Source organism: Hippichthys cyanospilos, chromosome 16 (assembly GCF_059441005.1).
Source record: "Hippichthys cyanospilos isolate Australia breed blue-spotted pipefish chromosome 16, RoL_Hcya_1.0, whole genome shotgun sequence".
In the NCBI taxonomy this organism is placed as follows: Eukaryota; Metazoa; Chordata; class Actinopteri; order Syngnathiformes; family Syngnathidae; genus Hippichthys; species Hippichthys cyanospilos.
Genome location: NC_142384.1, coordinates 7,196,696 through 7,216,852, shown reverse-complemented (window position 1 = coordinate 7,216,852; position 20,157 = coordinate 7,196,696). Strand labels below are relative to the sequence as shown.

The following is a 20,157-nucleotide window of genomic DNA, read 5'->3' as shown; positions in this document are numbered from 1 at the left end:
GAAAATGCCATCCCGAATGACCACGCACATCCATATAAAAATAAGAAATTTAAAGACATACCCCAATTCTCCAAATATAAGGCGCACCCTTAATTTGGGGGTCAAATTTACAAGATTAATCCGTTCCAAGGTTGGGATCGTGAGGCGAATTCGCCGTATGGCGGGCAATCCAATCCTATCTTAATTAGCTGATGCGTGTAAAACCCCAGGTAAAATATCAAAATTGTACATACATAATAAAAATTTGTATCAAAATAGTATAGTAAATGCTACTATCTAATATACATGCATACAATTAAAGAACATCATAAATAATATAGAAAGGATTTATTTACCTTTAAGTGAAGTGAAAAATCTACTGTTCCTCTCACAGCATTAAAAACTGTTAGGGTCCTTTTGCTGATTTCTGCATGTCAAAATCTCATTTGAGAACTGCTGATTTAGACCCATTGTTTAACAAAGACCACTGGTGTCAAACTCAAGGCCCGGGGACCAGAACCGGCCCGCCACATCATTTTATGTGGCCCGCCAAATGCTGATTTGATTTAGTTTCTAGCTAAACTTGCAGGTTTTCTTTAAAAAAAAAATTAAAAAATTGTGTTTCAGATCTATATTTTGAACAGGTTTTACCAGCCTCTCTAAATTTTATGCAACAAAAGTACTTGTAGTACTAGTACTTGGTATCTGTATCAATGACACTCAGTTTGAGGGCTTACATTGGTATCGGTTTGAAAAAGTGGTATTAAATGTCCTCTTTTTTTTATAAAAGATTTTGCTGACCGTGGGAACATTGCAGTTTTTGTTTTTTTTTTCTATGATTTTTTTTATAGGGCAAAGGTCATTGAAATTTGAACATGTGAACAAATTTTAGAGAATTTTACTGTAGAAAATAATACTGTAGAAAAGTATAGAGAGCTACTTATTTAAGCTTTCTTTTAAATTTTAAGACCTTTTGTTTGAACTTTTTGTTCTTTTTTTAAGACAAATGTATACCGCCTAAATTTTTGTGAAAAAATAAATATGTAAATGACCTTATACAGATCTGGAGAGTTGTTCAATAATATACATAAATCCATTTCCACAAAGTTTTTTTTTTCTTTTTTTAAGTTTTGGTGCCTATTGTTTTACTTTTACTAAAAATTAATATCAGCTTAATTGTAATTTATTTGTTATTTAAGAGTAAACATTACCAAATAAACACCATTATTTGGTCAATCAACAGTAATTGGGGAAATGGTTTTCATTATACTTTGATGCAATATAATATTTGATCAGATTATTCGATTAACCACTTAAATCAGTAGTGTCAAACTCGTTTGATTTCAAGGCTTGCAAAGAGAAAAATCTATTCCCAAGTGGACCCAACCATAAATGTATTATATATATTTATGTAATTTAAAAAAAAAGACTTCAAATGTATTTATCTTTTTTAATACTGGTCAAATTAGTACAGACACAACATCACTATTAATAATAAAAAATTGACATTACCATGAGACATGACCCATTTAATGTTTTTTCTATATTCAAAAAAAAAATTCAGCTCACTTTTATACTTTACAAAATCACCTCGCCGGCCGGATTAAAATCGTTTGTGGGCCACCCGCTGGCTGGAATTTGACACCCCTGTTTTGCATAAGCGATGCATATTCAATGATATTCGTGACAGTCTCCACACTCATCATCACATCTTCGTGATTCTTCCTCCAGTTGGCTTAACCCAAAGGTATTCTTGGCCCCGGGGACGCCAGCCGGCCCCGTGCTGGAGAGAAGGCAGTAGGGCCTCAGGCTTGTAGATGTAGCATTGTAAACAAGAAAAAAAAAAGTGATAGCGGCAATATTCTTCAACAATACATGTTGAGTGAAAATAAATGAGAAAGTGAGACAGAGCTGCTCCGGTTGCGTTCTGGGTCAGATTAGCCGCTCTTTCTCCATGCAATTTAATCCTCACCTGCTTTCAGGAATCAAATTTTGTTTAATATTTTGTGATCAGCTCTAGCATCTTTTTTTTTTTTTTTTTTTAATATCTGTTTTTGTTGCTAGATGATCCAGACCAGCAGAACACTGATTGAGTCGGCCGACGTGGTCTACTCCAAACTTGTGCAAGCACAGCGTGCAGGTATGAATTCAAACAAGGGACTGAAATGAAATAACATTTTATTGTATTTTATTGCACTCTACTATGGTGCATAATATCACTTAAACTTTAAGTAATTGGATGCCGCACAAAGAAACAAGACGTACTAGTTGGAATAGCAGCTGTTAGCAAGATAGCCTACCTTTTGACCTCTTTGAGCAGCCCTCACAATCTTCGCTTAGTCTAAATGAAACACAAACTATGCCACGATTTTATTTTGATACATACATACTTGTGTCTTGACTGTTCTTGAGATTTTCATCCAGACCCCTCTAATAAGTTTTTAGAATGAAAAAAAAAGGAGCAAAATGTGGCCGCCAAAACAAAGGAGGAAATTGACCGATTTGGAAGTTCCGACTAGGAATGGCTTGACATGAGTTAGCTTAGCTTAGTTAGCTAATGGCAGTTCAATTTAAAGTCGTCGGAAAAATTGACAAGAACTAAGCTTGTTGCACCCATGACCTCCGCGCGTCAAATGACATCATTTGGGCAACCACGTCCCTCCGCGAGGAAAAGATTTTCTGTAATTTCTGTCCAAGCAGAAAACATGGTGGACAAACTATTGCTTATAGAAGTTCACCGGTTCAAACACCTTTATGATTGAAAAAGACTACCGTGACCTAAATACCATAAACAACTCCTGGCGAGCACCACGTTGGGGAGGGATGAAGAGTCTGTCAAAAAAACGCTTGGAAGAATTTAGATTGTTTGACTCTACTGGGATTCTCTACCTCCGTGATAGAATGTTGTTGTTTATATGCTGCAGACTCCATTTACTGCCACCTAGAGTGTGGGAGAATATCACCTGACTGCGGGGGAAAGCCGCACTGAGTGTAAAATGCTGCAAAACTTCTGCTGGCGCGTCAAGCATAAACCAAGCTAGACTTTTGTTGCAGGCTTGTTTTCGCTGTAGTGAATTTCAATGTTAGGCAAATGCAGAGAAAAACATCTCGTATTATGCAACGGGAGATTTTTCCTTGTAGGGGGAAATAAGAAATAGGGATAGACTTCAATGCATGAAGGTTATTTCACACTGGGAGATTATTTTTGCACACGCAGGTTTCATCGTAGAGGGGTTTATTGTCGTCTGTTCAAGTCAAATCATTTGGAAGACAATTGAGGTTAGCATGTCGTTTCTTGTTTCTCACTTTCTCCCATGGAAAATTGAATACAGCCCATTTTTAGACGCATGCGATTATCAATTGCGCCTTTGCTGATTTAAATTGAGGTTGTAAAATCAGTCTTAAGACAGCCCACACAGCAGAATAATCAGTCAAGGTAATCTGTTAAAGAAATCCGATAATTGGGCCTTTGATCAAAAGGGAGGACGATAGCTCAAAATAGAACCAACATAGGTGCGTCGTTTTTGTCCTCTTTTTTACAGTTGTTTTCTTGAGTCGGTTGTGGAAGAACCTCAGTCGAACTAGAACAGGGATAGGGAGTCCAGTTAACACTACTGACAGACTGCAAATAGATGTGAACACCACCACATTGTATTTGTCCATCTCCACTTCCTATAACGGTCACATGTGCCGGCGCCTTTTGTCCTCGGCGCGTATCTACTCCCCCGCAGCCGCTAACGACGACGCTCGTTGTCAATGCCGCGTCGTGCGTGTGAATCATCGTCGAGTGTCGATCATGTCAGTGGGCAGGTGAACACAATGCGCGAGCAGACACGTATCACAAAAGAGCCTGCAGCAGAGAGAAAAGATAGAATAGCTCGGGCCTGTTTGGAAAGCGGCGAAATGAAAAACTGTGATTGTGCGTGGGGGAGCGGCGGTGAGGACCAAAAGCTCTTCAAGAGTGGAGTGCTTTTTTTTTCCTTTTTTAAGTTGCTCTAAAAGCTTCAGCCATACAGTTGACGTTAATATGACATCTGAAGACAAACGGCTTGGGCTGCAGAAGTCTGGAAGCTCTTTTCAATGCAAAAGGCAGCTGAAACCGGCTTATTTAAGTGGCATCCATATTTTATGGACTATGAGTCTATCGTAATTCCAGCAACAGCTGATAGAACTTGGTTAATATGCGAATGGCAATCAGGAATCGTTAATGCCCAACTCCTGCGTTAGCGCCATCCACTGGCAAGGAGGACTTCTCAACTGTTAGATTTTTTTTTTCCCGGTGGCTGGTCTCGGCCCAATACCGATACCCGTTATCAATACTCGCTCATCCCATTTCAAATCATACTCATTTAGACAGCAAACTAGTTGAGTGCACTCACTTTCTTCCGCTCGCAAATCAAACAATCGATTACTTTGCCATTTATATCCATAGTACGGAGCAGTGGTTCTCAAATGCCAACACGGGTACTGCTTGGGGTACGTGAACGCACCTTGGGGTACGTTACATTTTATTCAGGATTTTGGTTGTATCAGCAAGTCCAATTAAAACAAATGCGAGATAGATATATATATATATATATATATATATATATATATATATATATATATATATATATATATATATATATATATAATATATATTTATATATATATATATTTACTCAATTTGGTTCCAAGTTTTAATAAATCAGACATGGATGGAACAGCACTATATTTTGCTTCTTTTCATTTTTCATTAAAAATGCTTGTTCCTGGTTTGGAGGGCCGAAAAAAAAATTCACCAGGTGTACATCACGGAGAAAAAAAAGTTGATCATCACTGGTGTAGAGACAGCTGTGACGTCATCAAACCGAGCCCGAAGCGCAAGCTCGCCGGATCATTCCGACTCAGTTTTCCCGAGTCCCACAACCCGATTTCAGCCTCCTGTGCCGAGCGACACAAAACGCGCTCCGCCCGCAACCCCGGAAAAGGCGAGCTGAGATTGGCGCCGCGCAATTACGCTGCCATGTGGGCTGAACATCAGGACTTCAATCACAGAGCCGTCCCCCGGGGGCCAAGGGTCCCGCGGCGCAGCGCCGCCGACGTCTTCAAAGGGGATGAGTGTGGAGTTAAGCAGAGCTTGAAAGTGCCACCGCAGACTCGGGAGGGGAGGACACTCGGTTTGATGGTCTTCAAAGATGGCTGCCCGTTTTGCCTTCTGGAGAGACTGCCAGCCTTTTCCTTCGAGCCAAATTGGAGAACTCAATTGTTTCTTTGTTGTTTCTTTTTTTTTTTTTTTTTTTGCTACTGCGTGATGCAATGGTCAGCAAAAGAAGCAGATTAACCAGGCCAAAATAGTATTCTGCCTAAATGGGCTGCAGAACCATTAGAAACAAGAAGTCAATCAGGCTCCGTAGCTGCTCCCCCGTGTTTTGTAATTTGGACTCAAATAGCTTGCTGCCTAAAAGGCTTTAGAGGAACTCAAAACAAGAAATAAGTTACACATGCTCAAGCCTGTTCCAAAAACATGAATGCTAAGACCAAATAAAAATAGAGCAAAGTTTCGCTTACAAAAAAGTTCTGCCTAAATAAATGCAGGCAGTAAATGTACCGGCACTTAAGCTGTTCTAACATTTACTCGAATGTCAAATCAATCCTAATTTTGCACAACCACTAATTAACATTCAAATAGTTTTCTGCCTTAACGGGCTGAAGTGGAAATTGAGTAAAAGTGTCGTACCTGCGCTTTAACACAGATTCCACAAGTAAACATACCACAGCTGTTCCAACAACATGTGATGAGTGTGTCAAATGGAAAATCATTTCAGTTTAGCGCAGCCATTTTCTTTTGTAAACAAGCTTCAAAACGTTGGCTGCAAAGCAAATTGAAACTTTAATTAAATATGAAGTAACCGTAGCTGTTTCAACAACATGCTATTTTAAAGCCATTTTGTATACATTTGGTGGATAGCCATTTTGTTTTGTAATTCAAATCTAAATAGTTTTCCGCCTCAAAAGGCTGCAACTGACATTCAAGTACCGTATTTTCCGCACTATAAGGCGTACCGGATTATTTGGCGCACCCTCAATTAATGACATATTTTAAAACTTTTTCCATATATAACAATATATCATATATCACAATATAGTAATACTCAAAGTAACAACAATAATAACTCAAATAATAAATCTACACTCTCAATAGCATAATAACTCAATGTCAATATGAGCAACCTTGTTCAACTGTAAACACAAAGAATCAGGTAAAGCTAACTTTATCAATTCATTCTCCATCTACGAAGCCCAATCTCAATATTGATCCATACAGTATATAAGGCACACCTGATTATAAGGCGCACCATCAGCTTTTAAAAAAATGAAGGCTTTTAGGTGCGCCTTATAGTGTGGAAAATACGGTAATTGCACATGTTTGTAGCAGTTATAACTTGCGATGCTAATATTAACCAAAAAGCCAGCAAAGTTTGGTGCACAGCCATTTTGTTTTGTAATAAAGCCGGGCTGCAAAGGGAATGCATGTAATGCATTTTCCTTATCGCCTTCTAACCCCGCACCTGCTACTCTTCCTCCACCCATAAAAATGCTTGCCTGGAACGGTTTGCGCATACATCACTGTGCAACTGTGGCATCATTCATACTTGTAGCGTTTATTTATGCGGCTACATTGTTGTATTAGCATCTGACAGGAAAATTCATGAGCTCTCGTATCCTCCGCAATACAGCGTACATTGTAGAAAGAGCCACGTGGAAACAAAGAAATATTCTTTGGGGATACAAAAGTCATTCATGCCCCAGCGGCATTCTGAGCTTGACTCCAGTATTTAAAAGTTTGACGTTGTTTGACACAGCCTTCTTTCACAGCAGCCCATGACAATGGCGAGGTGTACAATCCGCCTATTATTCGGCCCGGCAGGCGTGATTAAAAATACAAATGGACGGCGAGTGCCGAATGATCCTCTCTGCCGATGTCTGGCTTTCATTTGGCCGGTCAACGCGTGGATGAGAATGGCGAGGTGTTGGATGATTTGCCTCCCCGAAGGTACGGATGATTGCTGGCCGTGACTCACATGTTTAACGGGAGGCCGGGGATGCAGCTGAGACGCACTCTGGGACTCGTCGCCGTGCCACCTGGGCCCATATGAGCTCCGGTTTTGCCCACATGAAATGAAGTGGTCGAATACCGTAATTCTCCAACTATAGGATCCACCTAACCCTAACAGTTATAGTTAGGCAGCTTTTTGATATGTATAACGCGCTATGACCTGGAGTGACTTTTAGTCGACAGCTGTACTTTTTTTCTTTTTCTTTTTTTTTACCTTTTAATGTTTGAATTTGAAGGTGTTCCCAAACTTTTAACTGCTTCTGTACTTTTAATGTCATTTTAATTTCTTCTTAATGAAATAATGCATCTCCCTGCCGCTAGGAACAAAGATGACGTTTTTTTTTGTTTTTTGTTTTTTTTTTTTTTTTTGGGGGGGGGGGGGTATACAGTGGGGGAAAACACAAACCTTAATGATATAATGAAGGTCCTTTGAGGAGGTAAGAACATTTCCCGACGAATCCGCAACAATTATTAGTAACATAAGCTCCCCATTGAGAATGCGCTTGAGCCCGTCTGCCTCGCACTGCCGCTTAGCTTAGCTCAAAGGCCCAATTTAATGAAAGGGAAAAGCATTTCTTTTTTTTTTTTTGTGACATAAACCTCTGCTGCCTGGCCGCATGGGATGATGTTTATGGCTTTCAAGACCAATTACACAGTCACTTGCAATAGCGCCCCTCCGTCTCCCGCTTAAACGCGCCTGCCGAGCGTCGCCCAAGGTCAAAGTTGCCGCTGATTTGTAGCTCTGTGTCATCCGTGTTGTGCCATTGATTTGTATTGGGCTGTAAATCCTCCTTGGTGGCGTTCTGTACATCGGGGTGTGCAAATTATGTCCTTTTTTTGTGGCCTGTAGCATATGTCCTCAAAATAGCATTTAACACAGCAAGCATTATTATTATTATTATTAGTAGTATTATTATTATTATTATTATGTACCCCCTATCCCAGTCCTTCCCAAATAGGGGGTGGGCCCCCCTGGGAGAGGGGCGCGAGGCGACCCCAGGGAAAAGGGTTTGTTTTTGCCATGTGAAGTGTAATCGCAATTCAAAAAGTGATTGGCGTCATTTTTATTTTTTTCATTTCCGTCACTTTCGATGCATTTGGTTATTTTTTTTCTGTTTTAGACTAACCTGTAACCTGTATAAACACTGTTAAAAGTAACAGTTGTTGAAAGTTGATATTTATTGTTTTTTTGTTTTTTTTTAATGCTATATAGTTTAATGTTATTTGCAGTCGGCGCGGTGAGTGGGGGGCGCCAAAGTTTTTCTCTTTCCGAGGGAGGGCTTTGCAAAAAATAATCGAGAAGCATTGCCTTTACCAAAGCATGGCGTTTTTCCATGAAAAAAAAAGGCTGTACCATTCGTGCCTGATTTACTCAACTTCAGAACTACATTTTTTGTGGTATCCCTTGCCGTATTTTATTCAGCAGTTCCAGAGCATAGATCATGTCACATTATCTATTTTATTTCTGGGTTTCTCGCTCGAGAATTGTGTCAAATTAAAAAAAAAAAAACTGACAAAATGGCCAAGAACATTTTACAACAACAAAAAAAAACACTATAGCGCAATTGAGTAACAAGTTGCTTCATCTTCTGTTTGATTTACTCTTACTTTGAAAATGCGTCAGCATTAAATTTGCTGCTGAAACCCTGTTTAAAATGTGACATAACTTTATCCCCTGAAGTGAAAACAACTTTGACTTAATTACAGTTATTTTTGCTTGAATTGTACAGAGATTGTGTACCGTAACATACTTTTCATTTTCATTAGATTTTAGCATAACTCATTTACGTGAGGCACGGAAAAAACAAGGAAGTGTGCCACAACTACACATCTGTCTGGTGAACTTATTGTATTAAATTTGCCTTATGCTATTTAATAAGAACATAATTTATTATTAGGATTTATTATTAGGTGAGAACCCGAACCAAGTATTTTTATATGCCCTTATTTCAAGGTATCTGTGCTTGCGACACCCCTGGAGCATTTTTACAATCCCAATCTAGAAATTACTAATTAGAACAATAGAAAATTGCCATTCATTTCATGAAATTTTAAGGCAAATGCTATGTTGGAATAGGGAGGTATTTCTTTAAAAAGGTCTGTCATTGTGGTTATTTTTGTGTGTGGTTTTTTGTGTGTGTGCGTATCAAGTACTAATGATATTGGTACTTGGTATCGTGACGACTCCGGAGTTGAGTGATCGTACTTGTATCGGTTTGAAAAAAGTGGTATCGAACATCTCTAATTAGTATTTTAATCAATGTGCTATTTCTGTATAAATGTCATTCAAGCTTATTCATTTATATTTTACTGATCACACTCTATCTTGACCCCAGGTCTAGACTTCCACGAAGATCTGCATCGCATCGGCGCCAAGGAGGGCCTGAAGGGTCGCAAACTTCAGAAGGCCATGGAGAGCTACGCCTGGAACATCACCGTGCTCAAGGTGACTTATTAACACATGCCTTGTAATTCCTCATAAGACCCAGCGAGAGAAACGTTCCCCCTCTGCTTCCTCTTCCTCCCATTTTGCCGTAATTTATGAAGAGATGAAGCTCCACATGCTGCACGGGGAGCTCCCGACCGGATGATCGGATATTTTTATCACAGCATCCTTGCGCCGCAAATCATTTTGTATTGAGTGGGGAAGCTTCCTCGATTGAGCTTTTTGGGCGGAGATGACACAAAGATTGATGTTTTCTGTCATTAAAGGCCGAAGATGTCGCATTCATCACATGACACTAAATGGATGTTTGAAATTGTAAATTGTTAGTTGTTGAGGAGCCCACAAAGCCTGGAGGACAAGGGCAGCTTGATGTTTCGTTGCAAATGAGAAAAATAGAGCAAAAAAGCGGACATGGACGTAAACAATCAAGTGCATCCATTGTTAAGGGCCATTTTCAAAGTGATTGGCTAAGAGATAAACTACAGCTAACATGTTAGCTTGCCAATCGCCAGGCTCCAACCGTGGTTGCCATGGTGACAAAAAAAACAGTTTCAGTATTGGCCTTGAAATACTATCCTCTCAAATGTGCTAAATTCAGCAAGAGAAGAAATATGGTGTGTGAAATATGTTGCAATTCTTTATTTTCGGGCTAGTTTGACGAAAGACATCAGTCACCTTGGAACCTAATAAATAGCAAAAATGCATAATGTGCCTCCTTTAAAGGGTAAAATAATGAAAACTGTGCAGCGATGAATGTTTCAACGTTATTTTCTTGTATTTAGTGAAGCACGCAGATGATAAATTTGGGCAAAGAATGCAAACAACTCGCTTCGTTATAAACAAAAATATTTTTGTGATCTTTCTTTTTGTCAAAAACTGGCTTCAAGTAGTTCAAGGACGCTGGCAAGCATCCGTCGAAAGACGTGATGTTCCAAAACAACCTCCTCTGCACCCATTTTTTTTCTTTTTTTCTTTTTTTTTTAAAGCCAAAACACTCTGAAGTCACCTCATCCAAATATCACACATCACATTTTTGCTTTTTTCAAAAGGAAACTAATCGCTAAACAGCGGCTTTATTAATGTAGGTCAAGTATGTCATCATTGCATTTATACATTTCTAAGAACACGTGCCTCTAATTTCCTCAATAAAATAAAATAATCTATAACATAAAATAACCTAATGTTAATGTAAAACACCACTGTCTGTTTTACTCCACACACGACAGGCATTTCTTCTAAATTGAATATTAAGTGATGCTGGCATCGGGAGCCAAATTTCTTACCTTATTTTTCAGACTATAAGGCGCAACCAGATTATGACGCACAGTCTCAATGAACAGCTACAGTATATTTTTAGAAATTTCCATATGCCAGGTTTTCAGGCTGACTGGGTTGGTTTTGAGGCACAAGGAAAAAAAAACAACAACTTATAGTCCGGAAAAATAGGATATTTAGCTAGCTATCTAGCTGGCTATCTAACTATCCATTTAGATCGATATTTAGCTTGTGAGCTAGCTCATTATCGTTCTATTATCTAGTGAGGTCGGTACAACTCGGAATAAAAAAAGTTTAGTAATCGCCACAGTTTAGCACTTCCTAGTTCTCAGACTCTGCACATTTTCCGTGATTATTTTCAAACAAGCACAATGTGCTGACAAACAACTCTCTAAGTTCACCTAACTGTGTCTTAAACGGTGTTGCGGGACGTTTTTGAAGTGTAATTTTGCTGTATATATATGAAAATTTGACATTAATTGGGGGTGAGACAAACGTCTAAATACCGAGCCTCTGTTAAGGAGAGGATTTTGTTTGGACAAACAAGGTGGGGGGGGGATTAGGGATTTAATGAGGATAAATTGGTCGGATTTTGCCTACTACTCCAGTTTAGCCCCCCGTGGATCGTCGCACGCTGAATGCGTGCGTCTTCATGGCTCTGCAGAGGCAAAGCTTGTCGCCGTCGTATTTCATGCCCGGTGAGTCATGACTTACATAATTTGTTAGCGTTTTTTTTAATCCGCCCCAAACACATGACTTATTCATGTTTGCGTGTGTCAGGGAGGCTCATTTCAAAAGGCCACTCGCAACTTTACCTTTATATTTACATGCCATTTTGACATGTGGTGAATGGGTCGGGAATGGCTGGAGTGCTTTTTCCTCAGTGGGTCAGACCCGGGTGAAGATCAGTGGGAGTGAAAAATGTGCAGACTCACGCTTCGGTGCTGAGGGGGAAAGGGAGGGACGTGCTTTAGGCGTGACACAGATTGTGCATGTCTCCTTTAAAGGCAACGAATTGTCTTATGCCTTGTTTACAATTAGTGGTAACACATGTAGATAAATATAATAATTGGCACCGGCATGTATTCTTTATCCTCTGCACTGCACAACTAATAGTACAGTGGTTTACTTGTGAATTACTGACAAATTGCATTCACGGTATGTCCATAAAAATATATTGTACTGTCATCAGGTGGCCGAGGCACAAACTAGAAAAAGCAGTGCAATGTTCCTAGAATTAAAGCACTTCTCCAAAAAAAATCAAACCTGGTGGTTGTGCAAGCGTCCCAGAAACACAATTACTTGTACTATTCTACGGTCTGGGTTTACTGGCGTGGACCAAGTAGCTGTATCAACAATTTCCTCCACACATAGCGGTAAACAGTCAGCAGAAATGTTGTAGGACATTATAGCCTCATGAGTGCACAGTAGAAAAGAGCGCAAACAACCAGGGCCCTTTGCGTTAGTGGTGCTACACTGCCCTCTTGTGTATCTCAGTGGTAATATCCCTTTTCAAAAACCTGTCTGATGTAAACGCTGCAGCATTGATAAAAAAAAAAAAAAAAAAAAATATATATATATATATATATATATATATATATATATATATATATATATATATATATTGTCCTTTATTTCACAGCGAATAACGCCTGAATCTATTTTTAATTTAATTTAAAAAATGTACTGTCTTTGTACGCAAGTCATGGAGAATAAAAGTGAAACCGAAGTTATGTTTGTTGTTCTCTCATAATAGCCCGTGTAGTCGCCGTTTTTTGGCACAGTTATTTCCTAGCATATATTATTATGTATCATAGGCACAATGTAAATCCAATCACTTGGTATTTGTGAAAAGTGCTATTGTGTACAAAGTGCCCATGAGTAGTTTATGCTAGTGTGCTATTTAGTATGCTACCTATTATAAGTATTGATTAGCCTCATGTAGCACTAGTGTGTGTTGGATAACCCAAAGAGCGACCAAGCTTTATTCAGCAGTAAAAAGTCAGGATTTGTTTTATTTTAGATTCAATGACTAAATAACCCTTTGAAAATCGTATGTAAACGGTGTTCTGTTAACCACCAATCACGGCTTAGCTTGTGACTGTCACATGACCTATCCTTCGTGACTGGTCGTGATACCTGAGCCTTGAGCATGTAATTGTACGTAAAAAAATAACCAACTTAACAAATTAGTCCTCAGGTAACATATCTTTTGTATCGTGTACATATTAATCATTTTTTGTTTGTTTGTTTTTTGTTTTTGTTTTTTTGGCGGCGACAGGGCCAGGCGGATCTATTGAAGCACGCCAAAAGCGAGGCCCTGGACACGCTACGTCAGATCCACTGTGCGGCTCAGTCCTGCGGCCTCAGTAAGAACGGAGCGTCCTCCCCCCAGCTGCAGCATCATCAGCCTTATCTTCAGCACCACCAGACGCAGCCTCAAGCCAAGGCTTCGCCGCAGCCCCCGCTACCTTCCCCCTCGCAAAGCCAACCCTGGACCGCACCTCACTCCCCGCTCCCACCGCTCCAAACTCTTCCAAAACCACCCGCTTACACCCCCCCGCCACCCTTGCCGCCGCACTTCCAGTTTCAGCAACAAAGGGCAGCCGGTCCCTTGGACTCCATCACGGAGAAGGAGACGTTCGGCGAAGATCCGGCGAGAACCTGCTGACTCGCAGCCTGTGCCCACGGAGATGAGCACCCGAGAGAGAGTGAAAACAATGAGGGCAACGTGACGAGCGCTAAAGAAAGGGAGATGGGGGAGAGCGTCCAGCAGGTGATGATGAAGAGGAAGACTCGTCGCGTTAGAAGCGAGACGCAAGTGTGAAGGTCAGACTTGAGAGAGCAGAAGAAGTTTTCAAATCTGTTTTTCGCCGTTAGAATTCACTCATTTTATTCAAAATTATATGCCTATTTTAGACACAGAGACATGTTTTGGAATACCTCCATTTTAGCCTAAAGAGTTTCCCAGCATTTGTTTTTAGCTACTTCTTTTAGTTGTCTCTTTTAAAAGCGATTATAGAAGATAGAGTGGGACTTTCGAAGTGAAAACCAATCCGATCCAGGAACTGTTTAGTTCCTGATGATTTTTTTTTTTAAATTAGTGCAAGTCATGCTAAAGAAATTGGTCCCAAGTTGGACCCTGGAGTACTTCGTTACATTGATTTTGCAGAGTAACCAATGCGTACTGCACACATACCATTTTTTTGGATGTTACATTACATGAGTATAGGCCACCTAATTATATATTCTATATATTTATAGACTAAATAAATAAACATATATATATATATATATATATATATATATATATATATATATATATATATATATATATATATATATATATATGTAGAGAGAGAGAGATAGAGATACTGTATAGATTGATAGATAGATAGATATAAATATATAGATATACATATAGATAGATATAAATATATAGATATACATATAGATAGATAGATAAATATTCAAGAACAACCTAGATATAATTATTAAAGTTTTCTTTCCTGAAATTTCGTGAAATGAATGGCAATTTTCTATTGCTCTAATTTGTAATGTCTAGTATTGATATCTTGAAATAAGACATGATACCAATCCCTGGTATCAGTATCCTGTTTTGTTTTCTTCTTCTGCTCTCTCCAAAGTTCTCTCTCAGAGTGACATTCCTTTTCCACACAATTCCGCCATGGGTTCTTTTTGTACTCCGTGGGTACAGGCTGCACCTGGTGACCGATTTCCTTTGAGGGTCACACGTGTTTATTTCTTCACACTTTTTACTTCCGTGCTTGTTTGTCGGGTCTGAAGGACCCTTCTGGAATCATTCCCTCTGGATTTGTCATCTCCATGTCACAAAACAGCCACAATGTGACTCAACACGGTGAATCTTGATGTAAACTATTTCAAATGAAAGAAGGGATGATTCAAGTACTCTTGTGCAAATGAATGGCGGCTGCTCTAAATGTTGTCTGTTCTATTGATAACCTTTTTTTTGTTTTACTTTTAATTCTACGTTACGTGATTATCTGGACAGTCGCCGCATGAAGGGGACTACAATGCGGGATTACGGGTTAGCGCCACAACACCAGGGTCCAAAAAAACAAAACAAAACAAAAAAAACTAACAAAAAATAGATGTGTGAAACAAAAACATCAGCCATGTGTATCACTGCAAAGTGAGTGTGCATTCTGTAAAATTCAAAGTGACCCATTAAAAGTGGCGTCATTGTTTTAAAAGTCTCTCCCACCTATTTTTTTTTTTGTTTGTGATTTAAAAAAATGTTTTTCATCCTATTATGATCAAAAATAGCTGGAATTGAATAAACACCTTCCCTCCTAATAGATGGGCAGTCCATTAAGAAATGAAATTCAGCAATGCTTTGTTTGTCCATCAGAGGGCATCAAACAATAACCTTGCATAATGACGTTTCATTCCAGGGCCCGAAATAAACATTTGCTAGCCATGTATAGCGTGTCCACTGTCACAATAAGCTGTTCTCACTATGCGGGAATTAGCCAATTAAGCATCAGTGTGAATGAGCTTCTTCTTATTCAAGAAAGGCCAACTTGATATTTGGTGTAAGAGAACGCCACGCGGCTAATTAGCGCGACTCTCTCACAACCGGCCATGTGGCATGTGTTAATAAGCCGACGCCACAAAGAAATACCTACATGGGAGCCAAGAGTCCTGGAGATGATCTACTCGGTGAGATTTAATTAACGGCAGGGAGATGAGCAAAACTGAGGACTCTTATGTCACATTGGACGCCAATCCGTATAAAAGCAAGAGCCGATGACTCCCCGAATAGCAGCAAGAAGATGACGTGGTTCAACAAACTGAGGATGCCGCCTGGCTCAAATACATCCAGCAAGGTAAGAACCCTGAAGCGCCTTTTTTCTTTGTTTGTTTTACACAAACGCTCAGCTTAATCATTTCCGTTTTGTCTCAGTGAGACTGAAAAGTGTATCGCATCCCACCTAAACACATGAGACATGATTGGAAAGGCCAGGATGTCCTCTACTAAGGACATCCAGGACATAGTGTAGCTCTGATGAGACAAAAGATATATAGCGATAACAAACGTCCAGTATAGTGGAAACAAATGTAATGGCCGGCTTTCAGCTGGAAATAGAATGTACGCTTGAATATATTGTGCTTGAATCATTGTTTTATATTGCGTATATGTAATTAGTCTGTGTCATTTACATTTGACATATGAATCCAAAGTTTTAAAATTTTGTTTCCGGTTATACTGGAATGTACTTTGTTTTTAAGGATATGTTTTTAGATCTTGCTGGGATTTTATATTTAAGGCTTAATTTCGATGTATTATTTATTCAGGATTCATTTTAAAACCACTTAATTCTTTTATTAGTTTTAGTTAGTATATTTGCATATCTAGCTCAGACATATTTATTTCATATTTGTTATTTTTTAAATAAATAATTATAATTCATTAAATTTAAAATTCATTACATTTTATTATATATAATTTATATATTTATGTATTTTACATTTTTTTTATGTTTGTATAGGTTTCAAATGCATTTTGACATTATTTGTTTTTGTGTAAAACACGTTTTTGTCCATTATTTTAATTTTAATGATTTTGTTTTGGTTTTTGAACATTTCTAAATGTATTCGATTTATTTTTAGATAAGTATCTTTTATATTTTTATGTTTTTTTATTCATTTTTATTTGTATTTTTTACATTTGCTTTTACGTAATTCATGTTTTCTGCTTGTTTAACTGTAATTGTTTCCTGTTGTTTACGTTGTTTTACTTTCATTTAATAGTTTGATTGAAATGTTATCCTTTTTCTTTTATTAATAAATATATATTTGTATTTGTTTTTTAAATATATTTACATTTGTTTTACTTTGAAATATTTTGATCGTGGTTTCTCACCTGAAAAGTAAATATTGAATCTATTTTTAATATAAATGCATACATAAGAGCCTCTGACACACATTTTTAGGATTTCAACATCCCTCACATTTGAAATTCAGTATTTAGCGCCCAACTCATGTCGTTTGGATGAATTTATCAACAAGCGCTTTTTTTTTCCAAAGTGAAAACCACATCAAAGTCTACTCTGGTCCCCAGCACTAATGCATTTATCTCCCTCAGCAGAAAGTGTGTGTTGTGGTGCTGGCGCTGGTCGTGCTGTCCCACGAGGCTCGCTGCGACTCCCACAGCGCGTCCGTCGAGTGCTGCAGGCAGCTTTCGGGGGCGTGTCGCTTGCACCTGTTGCTGTGTCGCTCGGCCGCGGTCGGCGGCGGGCCGGCCGACGCCTCCGTCGGCATCCTGACCTTGGGCAAGCGCATGGAAGACGAGGGCGCCTTCAACAGTCGTCTCCAGCAGCTCCTCCACGGCTCCCGGAACCACGCCTCCGGCATCCTCACCATGGGCAGGAGGGCCCACATTCCTTGGGAACCCCCCTCGGACGCCCCGCCCTCGTCTCTTTGATGGACTTGCATTTGGCAAACAAGCGTTGCCTGCGCCCACAATATTTCCGGGGCCCAGAAACGTCCTGTAAAAATTGGTGAATAAAGTGTTCTTCTTTAGAAAGCGATTGTTATTGTGTCAGTCTAATTTCAAACTCTTAAAAAAAACGCTTAATCTGTCTTGATCCTTTTGATATTGCTACCATCTCGTTTCTAAACATTTTGACGGAAAAGAGCATTCGAATGACTTTGCAGGTTCGTTGCAACGAGTTTTCAAAAAACACTGTACAGTGGTGAATATTTCTTAGAAATTCTTAGTTTTTTCTTGTCTAAATACAAAAAAGCTTTTTTTTTTTTAAATAAACATGTAAAAGTCGGTACTTTTAGTCTGATCCAACGAAGGAAAAGTATCATGAAAAATAGCGAGGTAAACCTGAAATAAAGTCATAAATAAAAAAAATCATATATATATATATATATATATATATATATATATATATATATATATATATATATATATATATATATATATATATATATATATATATATATATATATATAGTAAGTAAATAACACGTAATTCATCCGGAAACAAAGTTACACGGAACGGAATTCCCGACTATGTGTTTCTTTACGGTGTTTCATGTCCAGCACACATTCACCGACTCTGCAGCACTATTCCAGATTAAACAATTTCTTTCAAAGTGACCTGTACATTTGCAATGGAGGCTGCCGAAGAAAAACATGTGAAAGAAGAAGAAGAGCAAAAAACAACAGAAATAACTGCTGCCATTGAGGAGGAAGAAGATGTGGAGTCTTTGACTCACGCTGACATTTTGGATATGTTCGAGGAAGGACTTGCTCGTCTTGTGCAAGATCCATTACTCTGCGATCTACCTATTCAGGTACGTTTGGTTACATACGGTGCGTTCAAGTATACGTTTTTAGGCTTGGGACATTGGTATTACAAAGCCACCTTAAAACAATACGTAGTTGTAGTTATCGTTTTCAAACCATTTAAATTTGTTGCTATTATGAAGTGTCAAAAACGATTTTGTTGTTAGTTAAGTCAGTTTTCAGGCAAAATAATTTTATTATATTTTTAAATGTATTTTTATTTTTAATTCATTTGTTTTATTTTTATTTTACAGGTGACATTAGAGGAAATAAATTCCCAGATTGCTCTGGAGTACGGCCAGGCCATGACTGTCAAGGTTTTGAAGGCTGACGGTGAAATAATGCGTATGATTTTCAAATGTTTTTTCATCACATATTGCACAAAAGATGTTGACAAAATTAATAGTTATGTCCTGTGTGTAGATTGGATCAGTTACATTCTGACTTTTTTTCTCTGCACTTTTTTCCTGTTATTGTTTTTATGTTTCCAATTATGAAAATATGCATATATATTCTTACAATTATGTACAATTTTTGTAGGAAAAAGCGTTTTCTTTTAAATTCTGAAATAAATTACCATTTTTGTGATTATTATGTTTATTTAAATACAAAACTCTCTGACCTCAAGAATAATTTGAGCACAATACGGTTTTTCGTTGTAATTTGACGATTTTTTTTTTTAATCTGTGTTAGCCATCGTGGTGGTGCAAGACGCCACCGTGCTTGACCTGAAGAAAGCCATTCGCCGTTTCGTTCAGCTGAAGCAGCAACGTGAAGGCGGCTTAACGCACATCAGCTGGTAACAAACAATTCCAACTCGTAAACACGTTTTACATGTCGCAAAAATATGTATATAAAATCATTATCATCATAAAATGATCTTTTCCAGGAGGTATGTTTGGAGGACTTATAATTTGGTGTTCCAGGGGGAAAAATTGGAAGATGACCGAATGAGGCTGAAAAGGTAAGTGAATTAAAACTTTATCTATATGTTATGTTTGTGTTGATATTCGGCTTTTGTTTTGTTTGTTTTTCAGCTACGGGATCAGGAACAGAGACGAGGTAACGTTCACGAAAAGGCTCAGGAAAAAGTGACTGCTTTGTGTTGTACTCGTCAGAATTCTGATTTGATTTGTATATACACATTTTTTTATTTATATTTTATTGATGTTCAATAAAGTTTTTTTTAAACCTCTGCGCCTCTGATTTTGTTTTATTAAGTGACATTTTCCATCAGAAAAACGTTTGTTTTGTGTGCGGGTCAATTCCGCAAATGACCAAAAGATGGCGGTGAAGTGCAACTTCTTTTCCTCAAAAGGGATACAAATAATACTGTAGTTAGTTTTCAACGTAGCTGCGAGCTAGAGGGGCAAAAAAAACTATATTTGGGCGACTTGAAATCATACTCACTGAATTTTGACTTCAAATATGCAGTATTGTGAGTCATAAACTTTCTAATGGCGAGTTTGCAGGCAAAATACTCCGCCCCCCCCATTCTGATCCCAAATGAGCTTTGGAGGCCCACTGCCACACAATCAGGAACCACGCCCCTTTTGTTACACTCACAAGTAAAAAATGTGTTCTGAAGAATCTGCTTGTCTTTGGGAGGAGTCATTGAGATAACGCTGAGTCACATTAGTAATGTCAACAAAACCGTTATTGCATCAATGTACCCATGAATTTTGTTTTCCTATTTTTTTTGTAATATATGTAATTGGTTGAATAATGTGATTGTACATAATAGAATAGAATATTAGTTAAAAAAAAACTAATGTACAAGTTGTTAAATGCATAAAGGTTCACAATTTTGAAAATGTTCACAACACAATTTAAAATTGATCAAGACTCATTAGTACTACGCCATCTTACATATTTTACAAACACATTTTCTATTTTTGACCTCATGTACAAATGATGTAGACCATCTGTCTGTTTTAAAAATCAAGTGTGGCCCTGAAGAACTAAATTTTGGACTACCGTCTTCCTACATAAAGTTGCACAAAGTGAATATTTG

The 20,157-nt window shown here is 38.3% G+C and overlaps 3 protein-coding genes across 4 annotated transcripts in view; all 3 read left to right on the top strand.

The window, feature by feature from the left end:
* LOC148410343 (inactive phospholipase C-like protein 2) overlaps positions 1–14,064 on the top strand; it is a 65,487-nt gene extending 51,423 nt beyond the window's left edge. Inside the window, exons 4-6 of the mRNA XM_088436760.1 lie at positions 2,044–2,119; positions 9,415–9,524; positions 13,081–14,064. Of these exons, the coding sequence (XP_088292886.1) occupies positions 2,044–2,119; positions 9,415–9,524; positions 13,081–13,470 (576 nt within the window). The 3' untranslated portion in view covers positions 13,471–14,064. The remainder of the gene's footprint in view (positions 1–2,043; positions 2,120–9,414; positions 9,525–13,080) is intronic.
* A 111-nt stretch (positions 14,065–14,175) lies between these two features.
* On the top strand, positions 14,176–17,372 carry hcrt (hypocretin (orexin) neuropeptide precursor). The gene is made up of 2 exons (XM_088436577.1): positions 14,176–15,670; positions 16,933–17,372. The coding sequence occupies exons 1-2, from the start codon at positions 15,551–15,553 to the stop codon at positions 17,266–17,268; spliced, it is 456 nt and encodes a 151-aa protein (XP_088292703.1). The 5' UTR covers positions 14,176–15,550; the 3' UTR covers positions 17,269–17,372.
* A 520-nt stretch (positions 17,373–17,892) lies between these two features.
* Positions 17,893–19,338, top strand: snrnp25 (small nuclear ribonucleoprotein 25). 2 transcript variants are annotated; one of them, XM_088436576.1, is made up of 5 exons: positions 17,893–18,151; positions 18,398–18,476; positions 18,837–18,942; positions 19,033–19,107; positions 19,181–19,338. In XM_088436576.1, the coding sequence occupies exons 1-5, from the start codon at positions 17,969–17,971 to the stop codon at positions 19,236–19,238; spliced, it is 501 nt and encodes a 166-aa protein (XP_088292702.1). In that variant the 5' UTR covers positions 17,893–17,968; the 3' UTR covers positions 19,239–19,338. The 2 variants fall into 2 exon arrangements, with proteins under 2 accessions (XP_088292702.1, XP_088292701.1); XM_088436575.1 differs by having other exon boundaries at positions 18,398–18,488.
* The last annotated feature ends 819 nt before the right edge of the window (positions 19,339–20,157 follow it).